This window comes from Nothoprocta perdicaria, unplaced genomic scaffold (assembly GCF_003342845.1).
Source record: "Nothoprocta perdicaria isolate Ctin4 unplaced genomic scaffold, notPer1 scaffold_140, whole genome shotgun sequence".
In the NCBI taxonomy this organism is placed as follows: domain Eukaryota; kingdom Metazoa; phylum Chordata; class Aves; order Tinamiformes; family Tinamidae; genus Nothoprocta; species Nothoprocta perdicaria.
The window spans coordinates 896,702-923,681 of NW_020454539.1; the positions used below are offsets into that span (position 1 = coordinate 896,702).

The window sequence follows — 26,980 nt, forward strand, 5'->3', positions numbered from 1 at the left end:
TCCTTCCCTTGGTGCTGCTGGTGAACACCGTGGGCACGTGGGTAGAGGAGAGAGCTGCCACCTGCTCTGGGCTACCCCAAGCCCGACAGAGAGGCTGCTGCGAGGCCCAGCCCGTGCTGCTGCCCGTGGCCTTGCCATGCCCTTGGCCTGTCGGCTCGCACCTCTCCAAGCATTCCTTTGCATTTGTGCAATGCTGCAGAGAGCCCAGCGGGGTGCTGGTGGAGCACGGGGCAGCCACACGTGTGACACGTGGCCGTGGAAGTATCGGTTCCCTTCGGGTGGGGAAGGGGAAGGCGCTGCCTGCTTTGCTGTTTCAGGTGGCCTGGCTCTTCTCATGCCACCCTCCTGCTTGGCTTTCACAGGCTGCACAGGTGGGCATCCTTACCAGCCTGCAGAAAGGGGAGGGATCTGCCACGGCCGTTAGCACGTGGCTTCTTTCTGTCTCTTCTGGCAGAGATGTGTTAGTGCTCTAGCATGTRAGATGCCATGAGCTGTACGGTGCTCACCTGCTGCCAGAGCAGTGATGGGKGCAGCTGGGGGAGCTGCACTGTGCGTGGGACAACAACTGCCTTGCAGTATGTGGAGAGCTGCATTTATTGGGGCTTGTCCCACTTTTCCAGTGCCTCTATGAAAGGGTAAATCAGTGTTTGGTTGTCTGAAGTTATTCAAGGTGGCTCTCATGCAGACGCTGAACTTGTTTTCAAGCTGAGCTGAACTCTCACCCTTTCAAAGGCTCAACTGTTGTGGTTGAGCTGGCTCTTTCTCTAGAACACATCAATGCGAGGAGAGGAAATACTTTTTGCTGGAGGCAGGWTTTCTGTTTGACCTCAAAAGCACAGAAGTAACCGGGCTTGCTGAAAAAATGACTTGTCAACAAATCTGAACTGAAATTCTGATAAATCTGCTTTATCATAGGGTTCCTGTAGTCAAGACCACTGTAATTTTAACATTTCTGAATGTATTTTATAATTTAGTAAAATAAAATAAAGTGGAGGGGAGGAGGACTCTCTTAAAGCATCATCTACAAAGATCACCAAGTGTATATCCYTTCCAAACTGTCACTTTGCAGGAAAATGTGACACAGAACAAGGTATTTTAGTTGAATATGTGGAAATATGTGAAAGAGATGAGTGTTGCAAGGGGAAGCCTCAGACTTTGTTTCTCCATCCTGAAGTTTTTCTTGATATTTGATTTGTCAAATGAATTGACTGAATGTTCTTAGATCAACATTGGTTATTAGTGCATTTAAGGCTTTTTGTACAAAAAGGCTTTTTTTGTACAAAAAAAGCCAAGCACCCTTGTATTTATATGATTCCTTAACCAACGACTTAACGTGACCAAGTTTACCAAGTTGCACTGCTTCCCCCTGCTGGAAACAGCCCTCTTCTTCCTCATGTCCTGGAGCACTTTCTTGCTAGCAGAAGCTTGCGGATTTACTGGTGAGTCTGGGGGATTCAAGCATGCTCAGGTAAAGCTCCTCTTTATCTTACCCATTTTAAACTTGCTCTTAAAATCATTCCTATGAGAAACATGACGTAAGTGCCGTAGGCTTTTTTGTGTTTAGTACAATGCCATCTAAAGCAGAGCTCACTGTATAATGTGGGTATTTAAGGACATCACTGCTTCATTTCAACCCTCCCCCAAAACCTGAAATATATGTGACTCGTTTAAAAACGAGGTTCATAAAATGTCAAGATTAAGGATGTTGTATAAAATGAAGAGCAGTTTGTGAGAATAGAGGTAGGTATTAAGCAGACATGATAAARGCACTAATTTTTTATGTGTGATTCTGGTCGCAGGTGTAGTAGCTGTCCTCTTCTGTGGAATCACCCAGGCCCACTATACATACAATAACTTGTCAGTTGAATCAAGAAGTCGTACTAAACAGGTAAGACATTGCCCCTTAYATTTTCTGTAGCCTACTGACACAGTAGTCCGTGTATTATTGGTTATTTTTAAGCATTTTTATTGCTTGGCCATTAATGTGAAACTGTTTTCTTCCTAGCTCTTTGAGGTACTGCACTTCCTGGCTGAGAACTTCATATTTTCATATATGGGTCTGGCGCTGTTCACTTTCCAGAAACACATATTCAGCCCCGTTTTCATTGTGGGAGCTTTTGTATCCTTTCTCACTTTGTGTGAGGTTTCCTTACTATTGTACGTGCCTTTAAAATGTCTACTGACCCTGCAGTTTAAAGCATGGTGATTAATTTGTGTGTGATACAGTACAGGCACAAGAATGGGTTTTTGTTACGCTTTTCATCAAGGTTGTAAGGCTTCTATGCCMTAAGCAGGCCATGCAACCGAGCGTGTGCTAAAAGGCACCTAAGCTCAGCTTATATGTAAATGTACGTGCTCTGCTCCTTGCAGTCACAGCAGTGCAACTTCAGGCGTTGGATTTTAAAATTCCCTTCCTGGCTGGGAAACCTGAGTGTTGGCAGGATGGAAAGGCATCATCCTGTGTTGCTCTTCTATCAACATGAGCAGTTTAACTGCGYTGCCTTCCTGAAGAGGTGAAGTGCCTGCTACTCAGATGTGGTGAAGGACTAGCCTAAAGGCAGAAGCCCAGACAGCTGCCAAGGGAATTCTTCAGGAAGAGCAGTGGCTCACCAGGCAGTGTGAAATGGACTCTTAGCTGAAAAAAAATCTTTTTTAATCTTCATATTTTCTTCTAGAATGCTCTAGAGGGATTTACAAATGGCCATCAGGACTCTGTTGTTGTTTCTTGTTTGTGTTATTTTTCACTGTTCCCCTCCCATCCCACATACACACCTTGCTCACCTGCAAAAATTACATCAGATCAATCTGAGGGGAGGGGAAGAGAATGGGGGAAGAGAGGAGGATGAGGGAGGGACTTCCCCACATCACCTTAAGGAGGAYATAGGTGTCCAGATTTGGTTGCCTCTCAGAGAACCCAAAACAAGGCCTAATTGCTGTATTCGTGGGAAAGAACTCGGGAAATCTTGTTCTTCAGACCAAGGAAGTGTGTTACATTATAGAGWTTAAGCAGATGTGGTGATAGGGGTATGAGTTGAAATTGGAGTACTCTTTTCTGGACTCCTRTGTTACCTAACTGAGGAACCTTCATTGCTGTAGCCTGTTTTCTTGCTCCTCCATTTTATATAATGTGCTTGAATTTGGCAAGTTCTGTGAAAACAAAACAGTGCCTTTAAGGAGCATTTACGTATTCTGTGTGTAGGGTATATAGGCTCACTGACCTTAAAATATTTATTAAAGCAAAGTCTTTTTGATTGATGTTAAAAATTCCCTAAAACAAAATCATAATTGTTTGTCCCTCCTCTTCCTCTTTCCCACAATCTTTGCTCTGAAGATGATTTTCCTCCTATCTCTTCCTCCCTGCCTCTGTTACACTTTCCTTTTTCTCCCACTGTGCTTAATGTGCTCTGCACCTCTTGAGTGTTTCCCTTGCTTTGGGACGAAAGCAGCTGGTAGTAGCACCCATGTTTTGCTGCAAGCCACTGAAGTGACACCAAGAGCCGTCGCCAACTGTTGCAAAGAAAAAGGTTTGACTCCTCTGTAAAAATAGTAACAAGCAAAATCCTGGTTTTCTGGAAATATAATTCCCTGCAAAATGGATTGTTACTTCAGTATTTAGCTGGGGCAGCAACCCCAAAGTATCTAGCGTTCTTCTGTGATTTTGTTTCTCTTCTGCACGAGAGCTATTTCATCTTCTAATGCTGTTATTCCACTAGCAAGTAGTGTTTGAGGTTTTTTCCTGATTGTATTGATGTCTTATAGATTTCACCACATCCCTGCACTTTGTTGCATCGTGCTCCTGACTTGGTAGAGGAAATGCTCAGCTTTCCAGGCACTCACTGGAGTCCCTGGATGCTTTATATCCCACTAAGGAGGTGKGAAAGGCTCAGCACTTGCTTTCCTTTCCTGGAATACTTTCTGGCTACTCTTTGGGAACCTAACTGTAGTGTTGACAAGTACATGAACACTTGATATTGCTGTGCAATCTTCTCATTAAAACATGAGTTTTTGTATTAAAGCCACTTATCAAGAACTGTGTACTTCCAGAAAATGAGATCCTTAACCCTCAGCTGTGAACAGGTTGCAATCTTTCTGGGCAGAGCTGCACACATCTACCCTCTCTCCTTCTTACTGAATCTGGGCAGAAGGCATAAGATCAGCTGGAGTTTTCAGCACATGATGATGTTTTCAGGTAAGAACAAAAATATTTGCTAAAATAAAAATCCTTCTTTAACTCATGAGAAATTAATAGAAATACCACCTTTTTTTTTTTTTTTTTTGTACTTCAATCCTCTGTTTCTTTACTAGAGGACTTGTCAGTCTTTGCAGAAAGTGTCATGTTTGAGAGGAGCTGAAATCTTGAAATGCCAGGTTCTGGCAGCCAGCAGTCACCTCATGCTGTGAACAGAATATATTCATTTGAAATGCTGAGCATCTCAAAGGGATGGGGGAGTTGGGATGCATCTCTTCCAGAAAGTTTATTTCTAGGTGAAATGATACGTGTTGTGTAGAAACAGATGTCTGCCAAGATATTCTAGACATGTTTGAGTGTCTTCCCCTACTGAGTTGGAGAAAACAAGGTATTTGACTAAGAATTTATTTACTATTTCTGTCACACTGATAACTCTTGAACTTTCTATCATTTCAAGTAAATCATGGAGTGCGTATCTATGTGCATGTGCATTTTCTTCCCCTACTACAGAAGGACATAAATGCCCTTGCTGCTAGGGTTTAATAGTGCAGGGGAGTATATTCTGCCTATGGATGTGGTATTACCAAGAAAACTTTTGCATCTGAGAGCTTGTTCGTGTCAAGAATTCACACTTGAGTTGCAGAGGCAAATGGAAATGTTGCATTTTCCATTTAAGTTCAGGGAGCTTTTGATTTCCGAAATACATTTTGCTGTAGTCTGAAACTCAGTGTCTGATTTAGTTCCTGGCTTTTTGTAGCACTTGCAAATTCTGAAAGTTACACTAAAAGCATCAGGGCAGAATGGAAATTTAGAGACCTTGTTTTTATATCTGAGATGTTCCGGGTGGTAGATGCCTGCTCCCATGGGCTGTGGGAGAACAGTCTGGAAGCAGCAGGTAACTGAGCTTCTGTGAAACAACTTGAGCCTGGTGCTTTCCACCATCACTTTGCGTCCGCCTGGCCAGGGAGGGAGCTAGGAGAGATGCTGTGCTACGGCGAGGTGCTTCTGAAGCTCTCCTCTTTCCTTCTCTTGCGCAGGTCTCCGCGGAGCCATGGCATTTGCCCTGGCCATCCGCGATACTGCTACTTACTCRCATCAGATGATGTTCTCGACGACTCTCCTTATCGTCTTCTTCACCGTGTGGATTGTGGGCGGAGGCACAACCCCCATGCTCTCCTGGCTCAACATCAGGTCAGCGCRCGGCGGCGTGCCGAGCAAACTCACTTTTCCAGCGGCAGCAGCACCACTCCTGCAGCACTTGTTTGGTGCTTGCTTAGACGCGTTCCAGGTGTGCCGAACACTGCTGTGAACAGGAAGGAGGAAGTGCAAGGTGGGGCAGGAGTTGCGCCGGGTACCACTRGGATTCAGCCTAAAGCCCTCTGGTGCCACATGAGTAGGGGTCTAGGTCTTTGTCAGCACAGCAGGATAGAGAATAGCGTTGCCTCATGCAACAGTCTCTATGTTGAAAGGATAGAATTAGCCTATCCAGCCTCATATCCAGTTTCTTTTCCTGTTCTATTAAGACATTTCCCTGTTTTACAGCTCCTGGTAGTTCTCTATGTATAATATTTCTGCTTCATTTTCCAGGTTAACGGGAGTCTTTAATGTGTGGGACTAAACTGGATGTCCTTTAAACAAGCATCCAAATAAATCTGACATCTAGGCAACTGGGATAATTGGGGCCCTGGTCTTGGGACCTAGGGGAATGTTAAGCAGCATCATTACAACTGTTTCCTGTGTAAATTCTGGCTAATACCTGGATATTTTAGGGCTGTAAGTGTATGCATGGTTGAGGCTACTTACCTGCCAATTGCTGGAGAATTCTGAATCAGTTTGTTGTTAARGAGCACATATGTTTCCATTCTGCAGTGGTTTTAGCAGTTGAATGACAGGGAGACAGGGTAAATGGTGGAATTAAAACAAGGCACRCTGTACCAAACCCTCCAGTGTATTTGACATGTGTAAATTATGTATATCCTGAGGCACATGAAAGCCTATGTACTTTGTATTACATTCTGGTTGTATTCAGCAGAATTTGTCTCCTACTGTCTCATGGCAGGATAGGGAAAAAAATCTTAAATCATATAATCAGTCTCAGTTTTAAGAAGAGTTAACAATTCATCATGATTATTGGTGCTTTCAGAAAACTAAGTGAATTACTTGGCAGTAGGTGACAGGTGCTTTCCAGGTTGAAAATAGGATAGATGGAATTCCCAGGAATGTTTGGGAACCCTTCTTGCTGCAGTCAGGCTGTACCTGATCTGACAAGGTCAGCAGCAAGTCTTGGAGCTATGTGTTGGGATGAGCTTTCTGAAAACTACAAAGTGTCACTGTGACTGACTGACTGACACCTTGTCAAAGGAAATGCACTTAGGGAGAGCTGAGCTGCCCTGTGCCAAGCAGACGGCATCCGCTGCATCCTTTGGCACCTGCCTACAGCCCAAACCAGGCACCGCTACAGCAGGGATGACAACAGATTGACTCAGTATCCCAGCAAATCCTGGGTGTGCTCTTGGAGAATCCTGACTGTATTTGATGGAATCTGTGTGTCTGTGTTTCTGCCCTTAAATGCAATCTGCAGGTGTTTGGCCGGTACATCAGGCAGAGGCACTGTTTGCATTTAGTCCCCATCTCRTATTGCTGACGAGGTTGTACAACCACCCAGTGTCGAAGTTGGCACCAAAACAGCTCCAGTGCTGCTGGGTCATTAAGGATCATGAGATACCTTGTGATAACAATAAACCCAACCCGACCAGCTTCTGTGCCCTGTGAAAACTCTGAACTGGATGTGACCCTGTGCCACGTGCCCCAGGTGTCCCTACTTGAGCAGGGGGATGGACTAGATGGTCTCTAGAGGTCCCTTCCAACCTCAACCATTCTGTGATTCTGTGTGGCTTTAGGAAGATATCTGGAATAGGCACCATGTTACCTCTCCATTTACCACTCCCAACAGAGTGGATTTCTGGCCAGTATGAAAGGGGAGCTGCTCTATTGCACCTCAGCAAGCAGGGCAGGCCCAGGTACCGCGCAGGTGCACGGGCCGCGTGCGGTGTGGGGTGCGAGGGAGCAGGCGCTGCGGTTTGGCAAGCAGGCTGCAGGCAGGAACACCCCTGGAAATCTCATCGCAAAAGTGATGGAGTGTGTGCCAAGCTCTGCCTGCAGCCTCTGCGATAGCTGCCGTGGGACTATCGTTGTCTCTCTTTGAATGCAGTGCGTTTCAAAGCATCTTCTGAAGCTTCCTGCCATCAGGTCAATGAAGCAGACTCCAAGAGACTTCATCRCAGATGCTGCTATCGTGGGCTTTCTGCCCTTGTTCCTGTACCCTTTTGGTTGAGGGAGCAACCCTCTTGCCCAGCTTGTCATCAGGCAAATGGTTCYGTTAAGCAAGGACAAGTTCAGTGTGCCTCACGTGCCAGAATGGAGCTCCTGAGAGCAGTCAGCCACCACCTCTGCCCCCGGTTCCTCCCTCAGCTGGCAGCAGAGCGGCRGGGCCGACTGCCGCAACATGGCCCAGGGTCTGGCCACGGGGCAGCTTGTTTTGAGATGACCAGAAACGTTGCCCGTGTTGCAGGCCTGCAGAAACCTCCTGTGGATTGAGAAGGGGCCGTGCCTCCGTGGCGGCAGGGAGGGCTTTTGTTGTGGCCTGGCTCAGGAAACACATCCCAAAGGCRGCTAAGAAGGAGCCATTGCTCCTGCAAGCAGTGTGGCTCCGTAACAAGGCTTTTGAGTGTGGCACTGGTGTTGTCCCTCCCTGCCTTCAGAGTGACCCGTGTTCATGCCAGGCTTGCCCTTTCGGTAAGTTCCACTTGCAGGAATCGATTTGCACAAGGAGGGAGAACGGTTGGGAACACAGAGCAGTGCTGTGCTCCCAGTCCTGGAGGAGCTGCCAGAAGGCTGCTGCCTGAAATGTGATTTATTGTTTATTTACTTTTGAGACGTACCTGCCCTTGTTTGTAGGTGATCGATTGTAGGTAATTACCTTGTGGTAATTTTAACTTCCATCGATGTGTCGTGGTTAACAGAAAAGCAGCAGTTGGCTTGCACTTTAAGGGAAGGACATCTTGCAAACAAGGGAATTCCACGGGGAAAGTGCTCCAGGGACCTTGGTGGCTGTGTCTCCAGCTGCCCCAATGGGCCCTGCTCCGTGGGTTGTGGAAGCTGCGCCTTTTCCTGAGGCCAACGGGCAGTGAGACTGGCGCCAGGAGGTGGCAGCCACGCGCTAGGAAAAAGAGTTGGAAACACAGGGCTGGCCCCCACGGTGGCAGCCCCTGTTCTTCAACCTGCCTGCGGGGAAGCAACACCTGTGTGAGCTTAGGCTTAACTAAAACCGAGCCGCGTGCTGTCCCCTCCGTGCCCTCCGGCCAGCGCGAGAGCCAGAGGGAGCTGGAGTCCCAGGGCCTCGCTCCGCAGCGCAGAGCTCGGTGCTGGCCTGGTCCTGGTGTCCCGGCACGTCCGGAGGCGCCGTGACGGAGCCTCTGGCACCTCCACGGAGCCCCTGGCACCTCCACGTCGCTGCGCCTGGCTGCTCGGCAGAAAAGAGACTGGAACATAAAAACCTGCTTGGCTTTCTAGGTTAAGTAAATGAAGGGCGGTAAGAAACCARTGCTGCTGCTGTGTTGGACTTGAGTGTTGGGAGTCACGCGGGGCTCTGCGGCCGCCCGAAGCTCTGTGGCCCCTCTGCTGGGGGCTGCCCCTCTGCCGGGGGCTGCTGGGGGCTGCCCCTCTGTTGGGGGCTGCCCCTCTGCCGGGGGCTGCTGGGGGCTGCCCCTCTGCMGGGGGCTGCCCCTCTGCCGGGGGCTGCTGGGGGCTGCCCCTCTGTTGGGGGCTGCCCCTCTGCCGGGGGCTGCTGGGGGCTGCCCCTCTGCTGGGGGCGGCTGGGCGTCCTGCGCGCTGCCACCGCGCCGAGCTCCTTCCCGGCACCTGCTGACCACTTTCGTTCCAGGTATTGTGCAAGCCCAAAACTTGTGGGCATCTATTCCCTCCAGCCGTGTGAGATGTAATCACAAACAGAAAAGGAGCGCAGGGAAGGAGAAGCTAACATGAAAGTTAAGCTTTTCCAAAGTGAAAAAACAGGGTATGGGAAAAGACAGGTAAAAATGCGCAGTTCCTCGCTCTAGCTCAGGTCTGCCTTTTCTCAGACACTCGGGAGCAGGCCGCATTCCCAAACGGGTTTGGGATCTGTTGTGTTCCCAAATCAAGTCTTTGGCCAGTAGAGGTACCCAGGCAGAGGGCCCACTGGGAGCAGAGACCTGAGCTCATTGTGGAAGTGGATGSGGAGGTGAGATCACAGCAGCGAAATCCAAGGGCAAAGGATGGAATCTTTGCCTGTTTCAGATTAAAGCACTTGATATCAAGCACCCAAAAACTTGACACCAAAGCTAGTGCTAAACCCCTGATGTTTTTTGTTTGATTTATTTTTGTTTGTTTTCTTGGCTATCAGTGAGACATATTCAAGTACCTGAGCGGTAAACAGTTCTGTTTTTCTACCACTAAATTTGTTTTTTTCTTAGAAAATAAAGCCTGGCTTGGACACTAAAAGTGAAAGTTGAAAACTGCAGTCCCCTTTTTTTTTGTTGTTTTGTTTTCTTGTGACTAAAGCTGAGAAACAGTTTCCTGCTTGAAGTTTTAACGGTTTCAGCACCTACAGAGCCCCTAAATCAAAAGCATTGGCCAGGCTCCTCTTTTCTGATGAGTAACTTATTCATGTGTTTACTTACTCCATTCTATCCCTGGAAAGAAGGGAACGCCCCACGTTTGTACTGCAGAATGAGGGTCACTCGTTTTTCATTTGGGATGGTTGACCCTCTTGGCACGGGTTCCTTTCCCGCTGAATGAAGCCAGCCAGGCATTCAAGCCTCCCTCTCGTGCCTGAGCTGCTTCAAATGAGGAGGGTTGTCGTTATTATCATGAAGTAGTTTCAGTCACACTTAGCAGCCTTTTCCTAAGTCTTATGCACGAGCACATGCATACATTGTATATAGACATATCTTTCTATTTAAGGTATTTTTACGTGTCTTTCTTTTCCAGGAAAAGTTGAAGGCTGCGTGTTTCACTTCTATTTTTTTTTTCTTTTTTATTACAGAAATGGACACATGGCAGCCCTCCCAGGGGAAGTCAATTTATGTAGCTTTAGCACCACCGCCAGTGGCTGCCACCAGCCCCGAGGCTGCGCTCCAGCCTTCAGCTGCTGGGTGAAGGGCGTTTGTTCAGCACCCTGCTTCAGGGCACTGCCATGCCCAGAGGCCAGTGCCCATACTGGGCCCTGGTTAGGGCCTTCCAGGGGGAAGGTATTTGATGAGAGGCTGCCCCTTTCCGCTTTGCAGCCTGTTGTTTCCAGCCCTCTGCCAGGCAGGGCAGGTAGATCCCTTAGGTACCCGCTCTCCTGGCACTTTGTGCTGCAGGGCAGGCGCTCGAGGCGGTCGCAGTCGTTGTCCCTTCTCCTCAGCCATCCCTCTCTATGCACTGCATGTCCCAGTCATCCAGTCCTGCCCAGTTTTTGCCGTCCTCCTGCTCCCCATCTCCAGTTTTTCTTYACCAGCCATGAGTCTCTGTTCTGGAGGCTCAGTGTTGCTTTACTGCCCTGACCTTTTCAGGTTGTGCTTCTTTTTCCCCTGGCTGGGCAAGGGACTGTTTCCCGCTCTGCAGCGTTTGGAAGCGAGCACAGGAGGTGCTTCCTTGTCCCTGCTCTTGCTCTCTGCCCCATGGCAATTCCCTGTGGGGGGAGAGCGTGTGTGGGGCAGGTCCCGTCCAGCCCCCGTAGGAGTTGGAGTGAGATGGGTCTGGAGCAACAGGGAGATAAGGGTGTAACTGGCAGGATCTGACAAGCCTCTGCAGGCACCTTTGGGAGCCCTTATCTTGGGCTTGCTTATATCAATTAAAGGCACCTAAAACCATCCTTAAGTAACTTTTCTTAATTCTAGAGGCTTTTTCAGTGATTGAGGTCTTGGGGTTTGTTTGGTTTTTGCTTTTTAACAGAGGRCTAGGAATTTTCTTCTTTCACAGCCACCTTTCAAAAAACACTTGAACTCTTCTAAAACAGCTGAAACTTGCCAGAAATGCAGCTCTCAATACAGACATCTGGGAAGCGTCACTRTATTAGCTTGGCACAGGTAGAGCATTAAGGAAGCAGCCTTAGAAGGAAGTTATTAAGCAGCTTTTAATTTTTAGCTTTTGCCAGACATGCAGGGCTGGCCTTACCTGAAGCAGAGTGCTCAGACTTGTAACATGCCATGGGAAAGAGCTGGTGAACCAAGATGTGAAAACAAATCCGTGCAAAGTCTGGAATATCTTGGTGCATGCTCTCAGTCCTGCAAGCTTATGGCTTAATTATTTGGCTATTCAAGATGTGAGTCTGCAATGAGGATGCAAACCCCTGCCCTTTGAAAAGCAAGGCCTCTGAGGATTTCTTAGAGTGGCCACCAAGTGATTAATTACTCCCAATAATCTATACCTTGATATTAGCCTAAGCCGTTAACCGCTGCCTTGATATTAGCATAGGCAGTATATAATTAATGTCATATGCGTTTGTGAAAAAGTGTGTGTGGGGGGGAACAATTTGCAAAGAATTTGCATTGCAAGTATTAGAAACCAGATGTGCCTTCACTTGTGGTTTCCTTTGAGTCCCATGGAAAAGGTGAAGCAAGGAGTGAAAACAGTGTCTGCCATGACTGAAGATTAATTAAGTTGAAAATTGTTAGTCAGCGGCTACATAAATGACTGAGTTTATGTATGGACTTACCAGTTGTGTGTGACTGCTCCTTCCAACACGGAGGGCTGTGTTGATGCCTTCTCTTGTGCATGCAGAGTTTCTTATGACTTCAGTTGCTTTCTTTCTGTTTTAGAACATGTGCAAGTCCCAAGGGSGAGAAATTGTGTCTTAGATTGTCTCTGTCTCCATGTAGTAGCTCTCTGAAAAACTGCTAAATTTAATTTTGTGGAGAGGAGGGATAGTGAGTATCATATTTAGGGTCCATATTTAGGATGCTAAATGCGGGTGTTCTGCCAGCTGCGTAAATGAAGAATATCACCAGAGGTGTCAAACAAGTCAACTTCTATGGTTTTCTTTGTCACTTTTTCATTATTCTGCCATTCTAATTCTTGTCTGTTTTGTGTTTTCTCAGTTGGGCGGGGGTTGGGGTTTTTTTTTTGCTTTTGTTTTTGTTGGTAGGCCGCTCTGTAGAGCCACCACCTCACGAGCATTTCCCTGTTTGCATTCCATTGCCGTGCGGCACCAGGGTCGGGGACCGCGTTGCATCCGTGGAGGAGATGAGTGAGAGCCGCTGGCTGTATTTCAGGTGACACCACGCTGCCCTTGCTCCACATTAACCTGGTGCTTGGCTTTCTCCATCTCTGTAACTCTGAGCGTGTGCTCTCCTCTCGGCGCTCCGGCATGCTGCTCCAGCTTCTCTGGCTTCCAGGGATATTCCACGAGTTGGAGTCTGCCTTGTAAACTGGGAGGCAGCGGATCACACACGGAGTCTTCAGCTTTAGAGAAGACCTTTAAGTTGGGGTCTGGGTGATTAGTACATTGAGACCCTTGTCKTTGGTCTGAGAGGACATGGAAGATGCGAAAGCAGGGATGTGATCCTCTGATCCCAGATTACATAGATGTATTTCTTGGGATTCCTTGGGATTACTTCCTCTAATCATTCAGGTTGGACTTCCAGGGGTGATCTTGGCTTTTTGGGCTGTGTTTAAAAAGCAAGAGTTGTCAGATTGCTCCGYAGGACATGCTAGTAAGAGTGGGGATGACTGAGATTCCTCGTCTCCTCTAGGGAATGGGCTAGAACTCATGGACAAAATCTGCAGCTGGCAGCCCTAGGTGGTGGGTGTGCATGTGCACGTGTAACTTCTAGGGCTGGGCCCTGGTAAATTCTTCATGTGTCCTGTCACACTTCAGCACTCCCAGGCAGCCGTTTCAATTGCCAGGGATGCAGAAGGTGGCATCAAAGCAGCTTTTTCTACAAGTTCGAGAAATATGACCCTCCCACAGTCATTCTTGGCTGCTCTCGCAATGATTACGTATCCTGGAATGCAGCCCTGCCTGGCGTTTTGGTAACTTCTCCTGCACATATTGCAGGGCCTTGGGAAGCGGTTTGGGCTGTCATCAGAAATGGTTCCATTTCCAATGGTTCCAAGAGCTTTCCTTGTGCTTTCAGTGAGGGAAGGAATTAAAGTAGGGTGAAGGAGCATAATGTTTTCTGTGCATCCCTTCCCTGCAGAGGAAGGCAAGGAGATGCTCCTGTATTGCACAGAAGAGAGTCTTGTATTGAAACTCTTCATCGTAACAAAACMAAAAAGCTTTCCTCATTCAAATGAAACTTCCTTAGAAACTGGAAGGGTGGGAGCCTGCTGAACAAAATGCTTTTCAGGTGACCTATGTGTATACATAGTGTTACATACGAGAAGACAGACTTGCTAGGAAGAAAAATTCTTTCTGTGCAAGCAAACCTAAAGAATAACAGATACCAGCAGTAATCCTGGGAAYTCAATAGTACTGGTGTGTGTGTGGGTGTGTATGTGTGTGTGTGTGTGTTAATCTATGAACTGGCATACAGATTGAAACATGAGCTTTAAAAAATGAAAAGGAGGAGGGAGATTTCATTAGAAATAATCAAAATTTCAGCTGAGTTCCCCTGAAGAATAACTTTGAAAAACATGAAAACACTCTGTGTCCATGTACTTATTTAAATATTGAAAGGATCTTCTCCAGTGAAAGAAGAGTYGGGCTGAAAGCTGGAACACCCGATGTCCAAAGGCTCCTCTTGCCCCTGGAGGACGTGAGTGCAGCCAGACACCTGCCCTGTGTCGCACCCCGATTTCTCGCCGAGCCGTGTGCTCAGTCCCCCTTGCTCCCCATGGAAGCCCTGACCTCCTCCTGCTCCAAAAGCAGTTATGATCTTAAGATCCAATGCACCACTGGAAGTCAGGAAAAAGCAGAGAAAATCTGAATTAGTTACTTCTTTTTTACTTGTTAGAATAGAGTGAAGTAAGTGTGTAGCTCAGTGCGTTAAAATGCAGCACCCACCATGTCCATCCAGAGTGCCCTTCGCCTGCAGAGCTTTTTACTCTTGAAACTGCTCTGTGCCAATGGATTCCCAGGCCAGTGGGCGGAAGAGTTAAGATGCTGCCCTGTGGGGGAGTTTCCCTAGGACAGGGGAACAGAAGGGATGAGGAGAGAAAGAGGCTTGGCCTGGAGCAGGGGAAGCAGAGGACTGTGCAGCTCTTGCTCAGTGCAACATTGCTGCATTGCTGCTCCTGGATTAGTCCACAAGGATAACTTAAACCTAGTTCAATGCCCAGATTTCTTTCTTCCTGCTAGAAGGAGCTGCCTGTAAGTTATTGGTTCCTCTCATTTTCATCAATATAGTCTTCTGTGTCTGAATGTAAATCATGTGTGGATTGCAGCTTGGCTTGTGCAAGCTTGTGTCCCYTGATTGCCAGGTGATAGGGGCTTGCCTGCAATGTGCTGTTTTCTGTAACTCTGTCGCAGAAAGGACATTGCAGAAACAGTATAGCTAGAAATAGCCAGCACAAAACCCCAGTAATGAAGAAATCACTCTAAACCACTTCAATCCCTTAAAAGAGAGAGAAAATGAACAAGCAACTGTTTCAAACAACCTGTTCTCATCATTCGATGCATTTTCATACTGTCGTTATGCAACATGGTAGGACTGAAACACAACACGTGCCAGTGGAAATACTTAGTATGGAGAGGCTGAAGGGCTCAGCTCCACAGGAGAGTGCAGAGACTGAGACAATTGAGAAAGGACTAAGTAAGGTCTGCTTTTTTAATTGGAAGAACCTGAAAATAATGGCAAGGATCACGTTTAAGTGTTTTAGACAGAAACACTACCTGAAATAACGGTATAGTAATAAGAGGACCACTAACTATGCAAAAACAGAGACCCTGCAGCTATTCTGCAGTCTCTCACCATCTTGTTACACACCATGTGGTCACCCTCAAGGTGGCAGTGGGCTGGACACACCACTTGTGAATGTGCTCTCTGACCACTTGAGAAATCCCCTTTGGTATTAGATGAATGAAATTGCAACAAATTAATATCATTAATATTTCTGAAGTATTACTGCCACTTCACCCTGTCAGTGCCTTTAGAAATTATGAGGGGTGTGTGTGTGTGTGTGTGTGTGTGTGTGTGTGTGTATATGTAGCATATTTGAGCGATTTTCAGGCCTATCTAGCAGCAGTTTGATGTGCCATGTCAAATCTTTAGGCTGGACTTAGCCTTAGTCTCTGATTTCCTGCTACTGAACATGAGGGATATTCTCCACTGAAGAGGATGTCAACCCACAGTTCACCTCTTTAAGCCAAAAAATAGCATTTGCCAGTGCCCTAAAGGAATTGGCACTAAGGTAAGCAGTTCAAGTTGGTGCTGAACTGGAGTTATAAGACCTCTGTTACCTATAGGTGGTTGCTGCTTGAGTGAAAAACATCTTTCTTACGGCTTTGTAACCCCAGAGGGTGCACTGAACAGCTCTTTCTGAAACTATTCTTATAACTTCTCTGAATGCAGCTTTGCTGGGTGATTAAGGTGCTTTTAAAACGCGTTTGGCTGAACTTAACATTCGCAACCCTCAGTAACACCTCTTGCTTTGTTTTCCTAATGTTTCTGTAGAGTTGGAGTTGACCCAGATCAGGATCCTCCACCTACTAATGACAGCTTTCAAGTCTTACAAGGAGTAAGTAACTGCATAACTTSTTTATTAGGCTGTTCCTATGTTACAACTAAGATGAAAAAGCTACAGAAGTCACATGCATGGATGAAAACTTTCTCCCCCAGCTGGAGAGTAGTGGGGTTTACATTGTGAGAAGTAATGCCCACCAAAACCACTCTGTGCTGCTGAGTGTCGTGGTGCCGTTTGTCTCTTCCCAACCTTGCATTCCGATTGGGGTGTGTGTATATCCTAACCAAAAATGTGCTCTGAAAGTCTTCTCAGATCTAATTCCCTCCACCTAACACCGTGCTCCCCTCCGTGCCCGGCCTCCACGCGCTGCTTTTGCTGCTCTGCAGCATGAGGAGATGTACCCGAGGCTGGCACACGGAGATGATGCTCTAGGCTTCTGCTCAGCAGCTGAGGCTGAATTCTGCCCTTTGCACTTGCTGAGAACCAGCGATTAATATCACTAATCTGTTATCAGCTTCTGTGGACTGGATCACAATCCGAGTGGATTTTGTGTTTGCCACCTGCCACCTTTATATCTTCACCATCATTGTAGCTTCAGCGTGGTATAGCTATGAATCTTTCAGCTTTCTAGGCATCAGGAGCAATCCAAGAGTTGCCTTTTTTTCTTCCATTGTGCTGAGTGCCATGTGTCCTTAATTCCGGGTCCATTACACTAATCAATGCTCCATTCAGAAAAAAATCCTCTTTACTTGATTTTGTCATTGTTAAACCAAATCCCCAGTCAATCTCGGAATTAAATTCAACTCCCAAGAGAAACAAACAAACAAACCCCTCTATTTTGTCTGGCTTTATCTCATAGTTGATGAGAGGAAAGGGAATAGTGTCTTTTGTGAGCTATGTTGCTGATTCAGTGTCCTGGCTGCTGTCTCCTGTGCAAATACAGCAGTGAAACTATAAGTGTGTGTGTTATTTCAGCCAGGCCACTTCTCAGCTGTAAACTGCAGAGCTCTATCCGTAGCCAGTCCTGAGAAATCCCTGTCCCAGCACATCCTCTGAGGAAGAGGCAGGGCAGGAAGGCTGGGCTGCGAGGAAGTGACTAGCGAGGCCGATGGGTTGTCGCACTGACACAGCTGGTACAAAAGAGCAGGGCTAAGTTTCTCTCCCCCATCCCTGTTTTCCCTGGAAGGAGGTGCTGAGTTGGTTTCCGCATACATTTATTGGCAAAGGAGACAACAAGAATGTTGTCGAGCCCATAAATCTCAGACTCCCCCATGTGTACATTTAGTGAATTCACAGAGGAGTGAAATGTTTGGTAAGAAAGAGTTTCCTGAGGCTTAAGTGGGAGCTTCCTCTGCACAAGGACATCCCCCTCGGTCACCCAAGCACCTGTCCGAGGAAAATGCAGTTGAATGGCAGGAAATTCAGATGGTTTGAACCCAGAGGATAAATGTGCGTGAAACTTGCATTTGGGATCAACTTCCTTGTTTGTGCCGTGTCCCTCCTTGCTGCCTTTTTTTCCCCCTTCTCAGCTAGGGCTTTATAGAAGCCTGRTCCAGCCCTCAGTGTAGGTTCTGAAGTGGTGGGTCTGGGTACCAAACCCAATGATCTCAGCTTGTGTCTGGAMGGCCCCAGCAGGCCGGGCATCGAAACTGCAGCCTCCCACCACCGAGGGCTGCAGCTGTGGCCCGCAGCCCGGCTTGCACAGCGGTTATCGTGCTAAGCCAGAGCTTCAGCCAGCTCAGACTGAGCCTGGCCCTGCCTGAAGAACTGCTCTTAACAGGAAATGGCTGCAGACAGAACAAGAGTCTTCTGTTCTCATCCAGAGTTTGAGTAGAAATAGCTTGTTTGTTCTTTTCCATGTAAACATAGAGCACTTAGGCACTTCTTTCCCTCTTTCGCTGTGTGCTGCATGCCTAATGGAGTCCATCAGTCCATTCCCTTTGGATTCCTCACCCTTTCACAAAGCCAAGATCAGCAGCAAGTCGCAGAGAAAACATATTTTGGAGGTTTCAGCGAGTATTTATTAACTCCTGGATACTCGTGGATTGTGCCTTTTTTTTTGCTACAGGATATACAGCAATTCTTTTTTGTTGTTGTTTTTTTTTCCCCTTCACAGTGTTTTGAAAGATGATTTCATACTAGGCGTTCTCACTTCATCTGTTTTCCTGAATTTAACTCTGGCCTCTAGTCAAATAAGAAAACCACTAACAAAAAGTAAAAACAAATGCAGCTGCAGACCAGCTGGAGTGATGACTTGCAGCACAGTATTAAAAGGATTATATTTAACATTGTTAGCACTTCTGAGAGCTGGCTTGATAGCCGGCACTTATAAAACTTGTATAACCTTTCTCAATTGTGATTTTTTTTCCCTTGTTAAGCATGTTTCCTCTGTGCTAAGTTCTCACAAACCTGATAAAATACTTAACGAAAAKGAGGAATTTGCATGTCTTTCAAGGAAACAGAATATCAAAGAGACCTGGAGCTAAAGAAATCCATAGAGTAATGAAAGGAACGGGTTCATTTATTTGGGAAGTGGAACATCTAGGAGGGGCACTTCTAGTTTCAGTTTTCTTTCTATAGCTGTTAATGCGGTGACTAGAGACCCTGCAATAATGCAGTGGTAAGTTAGGCCCCYAAAGGAACTTGGTGACAGGAGGCTCCTTAATGTAAATTAAGGATGCTGAAGAAGGGCTTACACATTCTCTGCCAGTCATTTTTGGTCTTTCCACCAGGAAGGTAGAAGGTAGAAATTCACCTTCTTGGCATGTCTCTAAATAACTTTATTCTGCAGCCGAAATACAGTAGTTAAGTCATTTGGCTTTTTTGAATAGGACGTAACAGTGTGAATGTTTGGAATGTCTGATTTCTTTTTCTTTTTCTTTTTTTTTTTTATCTGAAATAATGGAATATGTTTCTGTCTTATTTTCAGGATGGCCCAGATTCTGAAAGAAGGAACAGGACAAAGCAGGAAAGTGCTTGGCTCTTCAGGCTATGGTACAGCTTTGACCATAAGTATCCTTTTGAAAACACAGCCCAGCTTCAAGACATGAACTGCTCAGGTTTCTCTCCTTGCCATGTACCTGTTTGCAGCCTTAAGCACCCAGGAGGACAGTCATGTGTGATAGAGGTCAGGTATTGTTTGATGGGTGTAGTGCACAGAACCAAAACGTGAGCTCGTGGGCTTGGAAAACAGACCTTTCCTTTCTTCAAAGTACTTGTCACATTTGCCAGAGAACAAGAGACAAGTCTGTGGGCTGAAGCTCTTTGCTRAACAGTCAGACAGCAGCCAGAGAACTACTTTAGATTCTCTGATCTGTTGTACKAATCTGTTCTCATTTTTGCAGAAGCTCAGAGCATCTGGTTTCCCACTTCATTGTGCATGTCTAATTCTCAGCTTCTTGCTCAGAAGAGCCCTCTGTTTTTGTGATGAAGCTGTTTTTAGAAGATCCCATCAAAGATATGGGAAGTTTTAGACCTAAAAAGCATACCTATGATCCATCACAATCTCTTCAGTATACCCCAAACTTCCTATAGATGTTGAGGCCATGGATGTATATACAGTGCGGTACAACCTATCAGAAACTATTGTTGTGCTATTTAGATAGCCTTGCTTAAGCTCTGTGAGATTTTGTATAACTCTGATTTTTGTTGAGTGTGTGTTTGCTTTTTTTTTCTTTCCTACTTAGCGTACTTTTACTTACTTAGTGCATTTTTAACTTATTATATGTCACTTATATAGCTGAAATTTAGAGAAGTTTCAGTACTTGATGCTCAGTTGTTTCTGGGGAGCAGGGCAGTGCCAGGCTATGGCTGACTGCCTTTTTTAAGAAGGAAGCTGAGACATCCCCTTCCCCTGCCCTTACAAAGCGTATGTGCCTTGTACAAAGAGGAGCAGCTGACAGAGCTGATGTCTTCTCAACTGACAGTAGCTCAACTGCAGTCCCAAGCAGGKGTAGTGAGCAGAGAAAATGCTAAGGGAAAATTATAGCTGAATTCCCCCTTAATTACACTTAATTCCGCAGGCTGCAGGGAGCTGTGGTTGGATCAGTGCGACTCTGAGCCAGAGAGCAGTGGGCAGGTGAGGTGGCTGCATCGCTCCGAGGGCCCTGGGCGGATGGCTTTGCTTTATTCACTGCTTGAGCCCCATGCTCGTGCCATCCTGTTATCTCCAGCTTGGGATCTCAGTGCCATGATCCCAGCTACAAAATAGATGGACATCATTAACATTAGGGAGCATTTCCTGTTGCGTGCTTCTCTTGGCTCCAGGGAGCCCAAAGGTCAGAGATATTGCAACTATATGAACCTTTAAGAAAGGAGGGAGATAGTTCTTTGTGCAGAAAACATGTGAATGAACAGGATCAAGGGAAGAGKGTTCAAAGAGGAGGGAGTTGCTTCCCATTTGTTTACAAATTGTTATTGTTTACAGATACATTTGAAAAATCTGCATTTGGTTTGTATGCAATTACTGAACAGTTTATTCTTAATTGTCTTTTTATTTTAAACCACGGTTTCCAAGCCCAGATCTATTTTCCTTAACTGCTAAAAGTTATTTAAAGCCAATTCTCACTCACAGYGGCCCTCCGTTAACCACGACGCTGCCGAGCTGGTGTGGCCTGGTCGCTCGCTGCCTGACGAGTCCTCAGGTTTATGATGTAAGTAAACTGATTACATACTCGTGGGGATTTTGCCACCTTTGTAGTTGCTTTTTTGGAGGAAGAAGTGGTACAATTTACATATTGTAAGTGCTGGTTTGTCCTAAAGTGGAAAAGACTGAAGATGCTCTTCCCTGAGGCAACAGCTTTTGCTAGTAGAAATCAAAGACATTCTCTTAATTTTCAAGTAATACATAAATAACAGTATTAAAGGCTCTTGAGAAATGACAGGCCTAATCAGTAAGCTGGTTCTTAATGAATCTCTTCAGAGTAGTCTGGTGTCTTTTGGTGCTTTCGGGCAAGATTTTTCCATCCCTGCTGAGGTTGGGTTTAGGTGCTCTTTGGAGCAGGTCCTGACAAGCTTGTACCCATGCCGTAAGGAAATCTGGTAGAACTTCCCTTGACTGTTCCCATGGCAAAATTCAAGATTGCATTTCAGGAGCTGCTAATCAGGTACCTGCTACTTCAGTCGAGCAGGTCAGTGAGGTGCCTTTGCAGCCATATCTTGCAATAGTTAACACTTCATTCATCTAATGCTCTGTCAGCATCATGACAGACATCCCGCCTTGTCCGTAAGGTACTTGCAAATCTACCAGCAGTCTTGCACCAGGCTTCTGTTAATCTTCTCCTACAAGTTAAAAGTCCCACATGCAACTTTGAAATACTTCCCTACATTTGGTTCTGAAATGATTAGAACGCTACTTTTTCCTGAAAGCAAAATTAAAGAAAAAAAAAAAGAAAGTTGAAAACTTTCACTGCCTATTTAGAGCTATTATTAATGCAAGAAACTGTCTTGTTCCCATCTCTGCAGTACCGTTGGAGATCTTAAAATAGAGCTAGCCTGGAAGGCATCCATCAGACCAATTAACTTAATTCTGTGTTGCCCATGTGGTTACTCATGTACTTAGGTTCACATACCTCATCTACTTATGATGAGGACATAACCAGAAAGAACATGCCAGCTTTGGCTTTTACTTACCATCAAGGYTGGACTTTTTTCTCATCATTTCTTCATTGTTAGCTATATGTGTTGTTGTTGCCATTGTATGGCCACATTGTTGCCATATGTGGCAAACACATTTATTGTTTTTAATAATATTTAACATATTTAACAATATTTAACATATTTAACTAACATAACACTAAGCAAATATATTGTTTGGCTGGGTTCATTCTGTGACTTATTTGCTACCACCATCTTTGGGGTGTTAACCTCATCACTACATAATTCATTGCTTGCAGTAAAAATGCTTGCAAGTCTTTCCTTTTGCAAGGTATGTAATATAGACCATTGACGCTGTATTCCCTCCTCTTGTTCCTGCTTTGATATGTTACTGCATTAGGACTAGGAGAGTATTTTGAGGTTCTTTTGAGGGCGACTTTTTAAATGTGACCTAAGGAGGTTACACTTATATGCTGCAAGATGAAGCAGTAAACCCAGTGGATCTCATTCAGACACACGGCTGTGGCACCTACGTACTGTAGGAGAAGAAAATATGAGTACATATCCTTACTAGCGATGTAATTGTGTGTTGCTCTCAGTTATTTTGTTGTTTCTCTAGCTTTTTAACACTTTTGTCAACAGATGCAAAAGGGAGCCTGAAAGTCTGAGAGTCATATAGAGCWGTTAAGAAATCCACATACCACCAAATCCGGAGCGTGAGGCCCTCCTCTAAACTTGAACCCACAGGGTGAGCTGGGGCACACGGAGGGCTCTGAGTCAGCACACAGGGCTGAGGTACAGGGGGTTATTTTTGCTCTTGAGAAGTTTTCACTTCTTTCTTGCTGAGGTTTCCCACTGCTTTAACGCCGTGCCCCTGGGAGCACTGCTGAGCATTTCTGAAGATGACACGCAAACAGAAACCGAGTTGGAACTGAGCAGTGTGACAGGCTGCTGCAGCCACAGGGTTTATAGTGGCTGTTGAAAAACATTACTCCTGCTTTCTTTCCTGGAACTGCCTTTGCTACATGAGCATTTGGCAGAGCTTTCTAATTTATCCTGATTTGATGTAGGTAATCTTTTTTTCCCTCCTTTTGACACGTGCTTTGAAAACTTAGAGCAATTCTGCCTCCCACCAACATTTTTTCCCATTTGGAAAAATCGTATGGTCATCAGCTCTTCTCCCTGATGAAGCACCTTGTTTTGGTATGGCTTTTTTTTGGTTTTGTTGTTCACAGTTAGTTTGAGTTTCTCTACTCTCCTTTCCTTCCCATAAGAAGGAAATTTCTTTTTGCTGTCCACATAAGCTTAGAGGACATAACTCTCAACATGGATAAGAAAGCTGTTCCATAATGCCCTCTCCCTGTTTCCTTATTTGCTTTAGCTTTATAGAAGACACTGCACTTTCCTTGATGAACTTATACTTGAGAACCAGAGAAATATAAAGCAGAGCACTAGCTCTAAGTCATAATACATTCTTGCATGYGTGCTCCTACTTAAAGCTTTGACTTTGGGGACACAAGTCCTTCTGATACAGGTTTTGTCACACATGGTGTCTATGCTGCCTTAAGGACTAACAGTACCASTTCCATTGGTGACCACCACTACAGTTTCATATGGGTGGTCTACTTTGTATGTGCTTCCTGCATCATCTTGAGAGGAGATAAAGACTGGCTTTAGTCACAAGTTCTTAGAACTGTCAGAATTTATTTACATTTTCAGCATGAGCTCTTAGGAACGTGGCATCTCTACCAATTTTTACCCTGAATTTGACAGACTGCTGTGAAGGCCAACGGGGTGAATGGGCAACGGTGAGCATGTTAAAACAGTTCAGTCTGGGGCAGTGGTAGCTTTGGGGTAATACCTACATCCTTCTAGTTTGTAAGCTTAAATAGTGAGATTCAGACCTGTGCTTCTGAAATGAAGCAGTTGCCCCTACAGAATGGTAGGAGATTGTGGAGGACAGTTTAGGGTTATTTTAGGGTTATTTTTAGGAAAAAAAACATAAAGTCTGTAGGGATCTGCTTGGATACATTCCCTGATGGCCTTGAAAGGATTGTTGCTGCTGCATGAAGCCCAGAAGGTTTATCCAAGCATCCCCTTTGCTTGTAAGTGTGGAGTGTCGTCCATATACTACGTAGGATGGTTGATACATGTGCTCAGGGGAATACATGCAATGAGCTGCCTGCTGCTTACTGTGTTACTCAGAAGTGAAATAAGCAGGAGGAGCTTGGCTCAAACAAGGCTGTGTTTGAGAGAAAGGTTGCTGTTTTCTCTGGAGCCGATCCCATTTATGGACAGGTAAGAATAGCCTAGGCAAAACAGAGAAGACTGAGTTAGGAATTGCCACGTGGTTTCTGACCTGTGGCCCTCTCGTATCCGTATCGTGCCGGCCTCCGCTCCTCAGCCTTCCGGGGAAACCTGAACGCGCTGCTTGCTCCCACCAGCAGCTCCCAGGTAGGTYCCTGCTGCGAGGACTTGCTCTGGAAGGGCAAGGCAGAGCTGGGAGGTGCCTCTGGAGYGGCGGCAGCAGCTCCACGTGGTGCCCTGGTGCCGCCAGCAAGTAAACACCCCTCGGGGCTGCACACAAAATCCTCAAGCAGGCATTTGCCTGTAGAAGGCTTGCCTTCATTGATGGCTTAGCAGTGAGCCTAGGAAATACGCCAGGCAATTCTCAATTTAGCACSAGCTAAACAGAATGAGCAGTTATTAAGAAAAAGGAGGAGGAGGCCTTGATTGCAAATAATTGAGACCTAATGAGTTCTTACCAGTTTGCATGACTTATTTCTGAACGTCTGTCTAATTAGTGACAGATTCAACTTGATTTTACCTGGAATGATAAAATGATAAATGACCGTCTCAAGTATCTTTTCCTCTACTGTCTTTTAATCTGTCACGTGAAAAGCAGTGTATCCCCCCCATCCCTTGTGTACTTCCATTAAGTGTCCAGTGGCGTTAGCTTCCGAGTTGCCGGTCTCATAATCTAAGTTCTTAGATTCAAGTTCTTGTTGCTTCTGTATTGACAGGCAGGTAAATCTTTCTGTTCAGTTATTTTTGACAAATACCAAATGCTGTGCACTGTGCTCAGATTTCTTTTTCTTTTTTTTTTCTCTTTTCMAGAATCAAGAACAACTTAGAGAAGAGGATTCTGATTTTATTCTGAATGATGGTGACCTCACCGTGACATACGGTGATACCACAATAACTGCTAATGGTTCTTCTGGCCCCCATACAGCTACCACCAGCCTTGATGGCAGGAGAACAAAAAGTAGCTCAGAGGAAGCTCTGGAGCGAGATTTGGGAGCAGCTGATCAGGAAGTCGCGAGCAGGGGCACCCGGCTAGTGTTTCCTCTGGAGGACAACGCGTGACTCCGGACYCAGCAAACCCAGCTCTTGCTCTGCGGATGGATCAAGGAAGACTGCAGGCCACTGTGTCACTTGAGGTGGGGGTGTTTATTTGAACAACACGTCTAAGTGCTTTTACTGTGGTCTGAAGACGTCAAACTTGACCTGTTTTCTTCACTCGAGATGCTGACAGTGGGGTTTTCTAAATGTCTTGAAAAGAGACAAATTTGGAAAGCGGTCATTCCCTTCTCGCAAACCACYTACTGAATCGGAGTACACCTCGCAAGCGGCAAGCGTGCTGTGCAGCTGCAGCAGCCCTCTCAGGGGAGAGGTATGTGAAAACATTGCCACAGAACTGAGCTGGCCTTGGGTTAGCTTGGGAATGCGGGAGAGGAAATATAAACAGGATGATTGCTATGAGTTAAAAGGGATATTTGTGCATTATCTGAGCATGGAGAGATGCACTCTTAACTTCTCCAGTGAGCTTCAGGAACCTAGACATTCAGTGGGACACCGTGCTTTAGGACAACAGAGGCGTGAATGCAACACCGTGGGGAACCTGTTACTGCAAGCTGTGCTTCATGTATTTCAGGAGGTAAAAAAGGGAACATAGATTTCTTCACTGGCCRTGTGTTCAAATAGGAGGGCCATGAGAGCTGTTTGTCCCTGTAGCTTTGGACAATGTGACTATTGCTATTAGCCTAACTGCCAAGGCCTCCAAAGAAAAGCATCCAACTTCATGTGGCCCGAGGCTTGCCTGACCTGAGACACGCCTGCAGCCAGGCTGTCTCGGGTAGAAATAATGAGGTGAAGCTTTCTCTCCCCTAAGGCTGTTATAATCACATGGAGACAGTTGGAAACCTGTCTTGGGCTTGGGAAAATTGGGAAAACAGCTGATGATAATTATTAAAAAAAAAAAAATAAAGAGCAGCAGTATTAACTTGCATGAGACCATGAGGTTTCATATTGCTCAGAAGAATCCCTAGGCTCTGCTTGCAGTTTTTGCGTGGTAAGCGGAAAACATGTAATTAAAGGGACAAACAAACACTAGTGGCTTTACCATTTGTGGTTCTTCTGCAAGAAAAGTGTTTATTCTTGTCCTCTGTTGCAGAGTAGATGTGAGACTTCAGTGGGGCATTGTACAAGAATAYTTATGCTGCAGAAATGGCAAACTGTACTCTCACCTGAAATGTGAAAAAGGGAAAAATCCTTGCCTAGTATTTAGCCCACTTACATGTAGGCTAGCTTTAACTTATTGCTAAATGCTTTCTATTTTCCAGATCAGGAGATATCATCGTCTTTGTCAATAGCTGAAAACTGTGGCGCTTTGAATAGCAGCTCAGCTATTTAAAGCATGCTAGAATGTGATTTCATTCTCATGTCTCAGAAGATTTTTTAACACTTTTGTGGCCCACTAATGTGATGTAATACCAGCTTGTCGAAAAGTGCGTTTTTCATTTCAGTTGTTCCTCTCATAAAATCGTGTGCGAGTAAATAGCCACTCTGTTTTTCCCTATTAAATGTAATAATGAGATAAATTCAGTACCACAACTTACTGCTGCAGAGAAACATTGCTGTCATGTYGTCTAGTTTGCTTTCTTTCAAATGTATTTTCCAAGGACAGTGATCTACCTCCATGTCTGTCCCTCCAAGGTAACCTTTTAAAGGATCTGTAACAACTGTCTAACATAATATAAAGAGACACCTAGAGATTGGAAGTGCTTTTTTTTTTATTTTATTTTTGATATGGAAAATTGGGAAGAGCAACATGGTTTGAGCTCTGTTCTTCAAGGGTGAAGAGTAACAAGCACTCACAAAAACCTCAGGGCTGAACAACTCCTTTTCTCTTCTCCTATGGTTCCAAGAAGGGCAAATGAGGCACGCTCTTAACTGCTGGCAGTTGTTAAAAGAGCTTCCTCCTAAATTGTGAAAACCACTGCATTGGTTTGGGGCAGTGCTGACCCCTTGGACCCCGTTGATGTGCACGCCGAGTGAGGACTTGGGACATGCACATGCAAGTTATTAGCTGAGTCATATGAACCACCTTTTTTGCTGTGTTTTGAGACAGTGGAGTTTATCCAAGATGAGTCATAAAGCATTGAGGGAAACCTTCCCATGCAGCTTGAGGATGAGACTTACCCAGCCGCCCTGGCAGCGAAACAGGAGCCATCTGCACGGCAAGAGATCTGTCTGTTCCTTGAAAGAAAG

At 45.7% G+C, this 26,980-nt stretch overlaps 1 protein-coding gene across 1 annotated transcript in view; it reads left to right on the forward strand.

Annotated features, from left to right (window-relative positions):
* The window catches only part of SLC9A7 (solute carrier family 9 member A7), a 63,458-nt gene extending 37,090 nt beyond the window's left edge, over positions 1-26,368 (forward strand). Inside the window, exons 8-17 of the mRNA XM_026034242.1 lie at positions 1,334-1,439; positions 1,800-1,888; positions 2,006-2,119; positions 4,078-4,189; positions 5,227-5,380; positions 12,424-12,483; positions 15,826-15,889; positions 18,765-18,847; positions 20,382-20,487; positions 24,548-26,368. Of these exons, the coding sequence (XP_025890027.1) occupies positions 1,334-1,439; positions 1,800-1,888; positions 2,006-2,119; positions 4,078-4,189; positions 5,227-5,380; positions 12,424-12,483; positions 15,826-15,889; positions 18,765-18,847; positions 20,382-20,487; positions 24,548-24,796 (1,137 nt within the window). The 3' untranslated portion in view covers positions 24,797-26,368. The remainder of the gene's footprint in view (positions 1-1,333; positions 1,440-1,799; positions 1,889-2,005; positions 2,120-4,077; positions 4,190-5,226; positions 5,381-12,423; positions 12,484-15,825; positions 15,890-18,764; positions 18,848-20,381; positions 20,488-24,547) is intronic.
* The last annotated feature ends 612 nt before the right edge of the window (positions 26,369-26,980 follow it).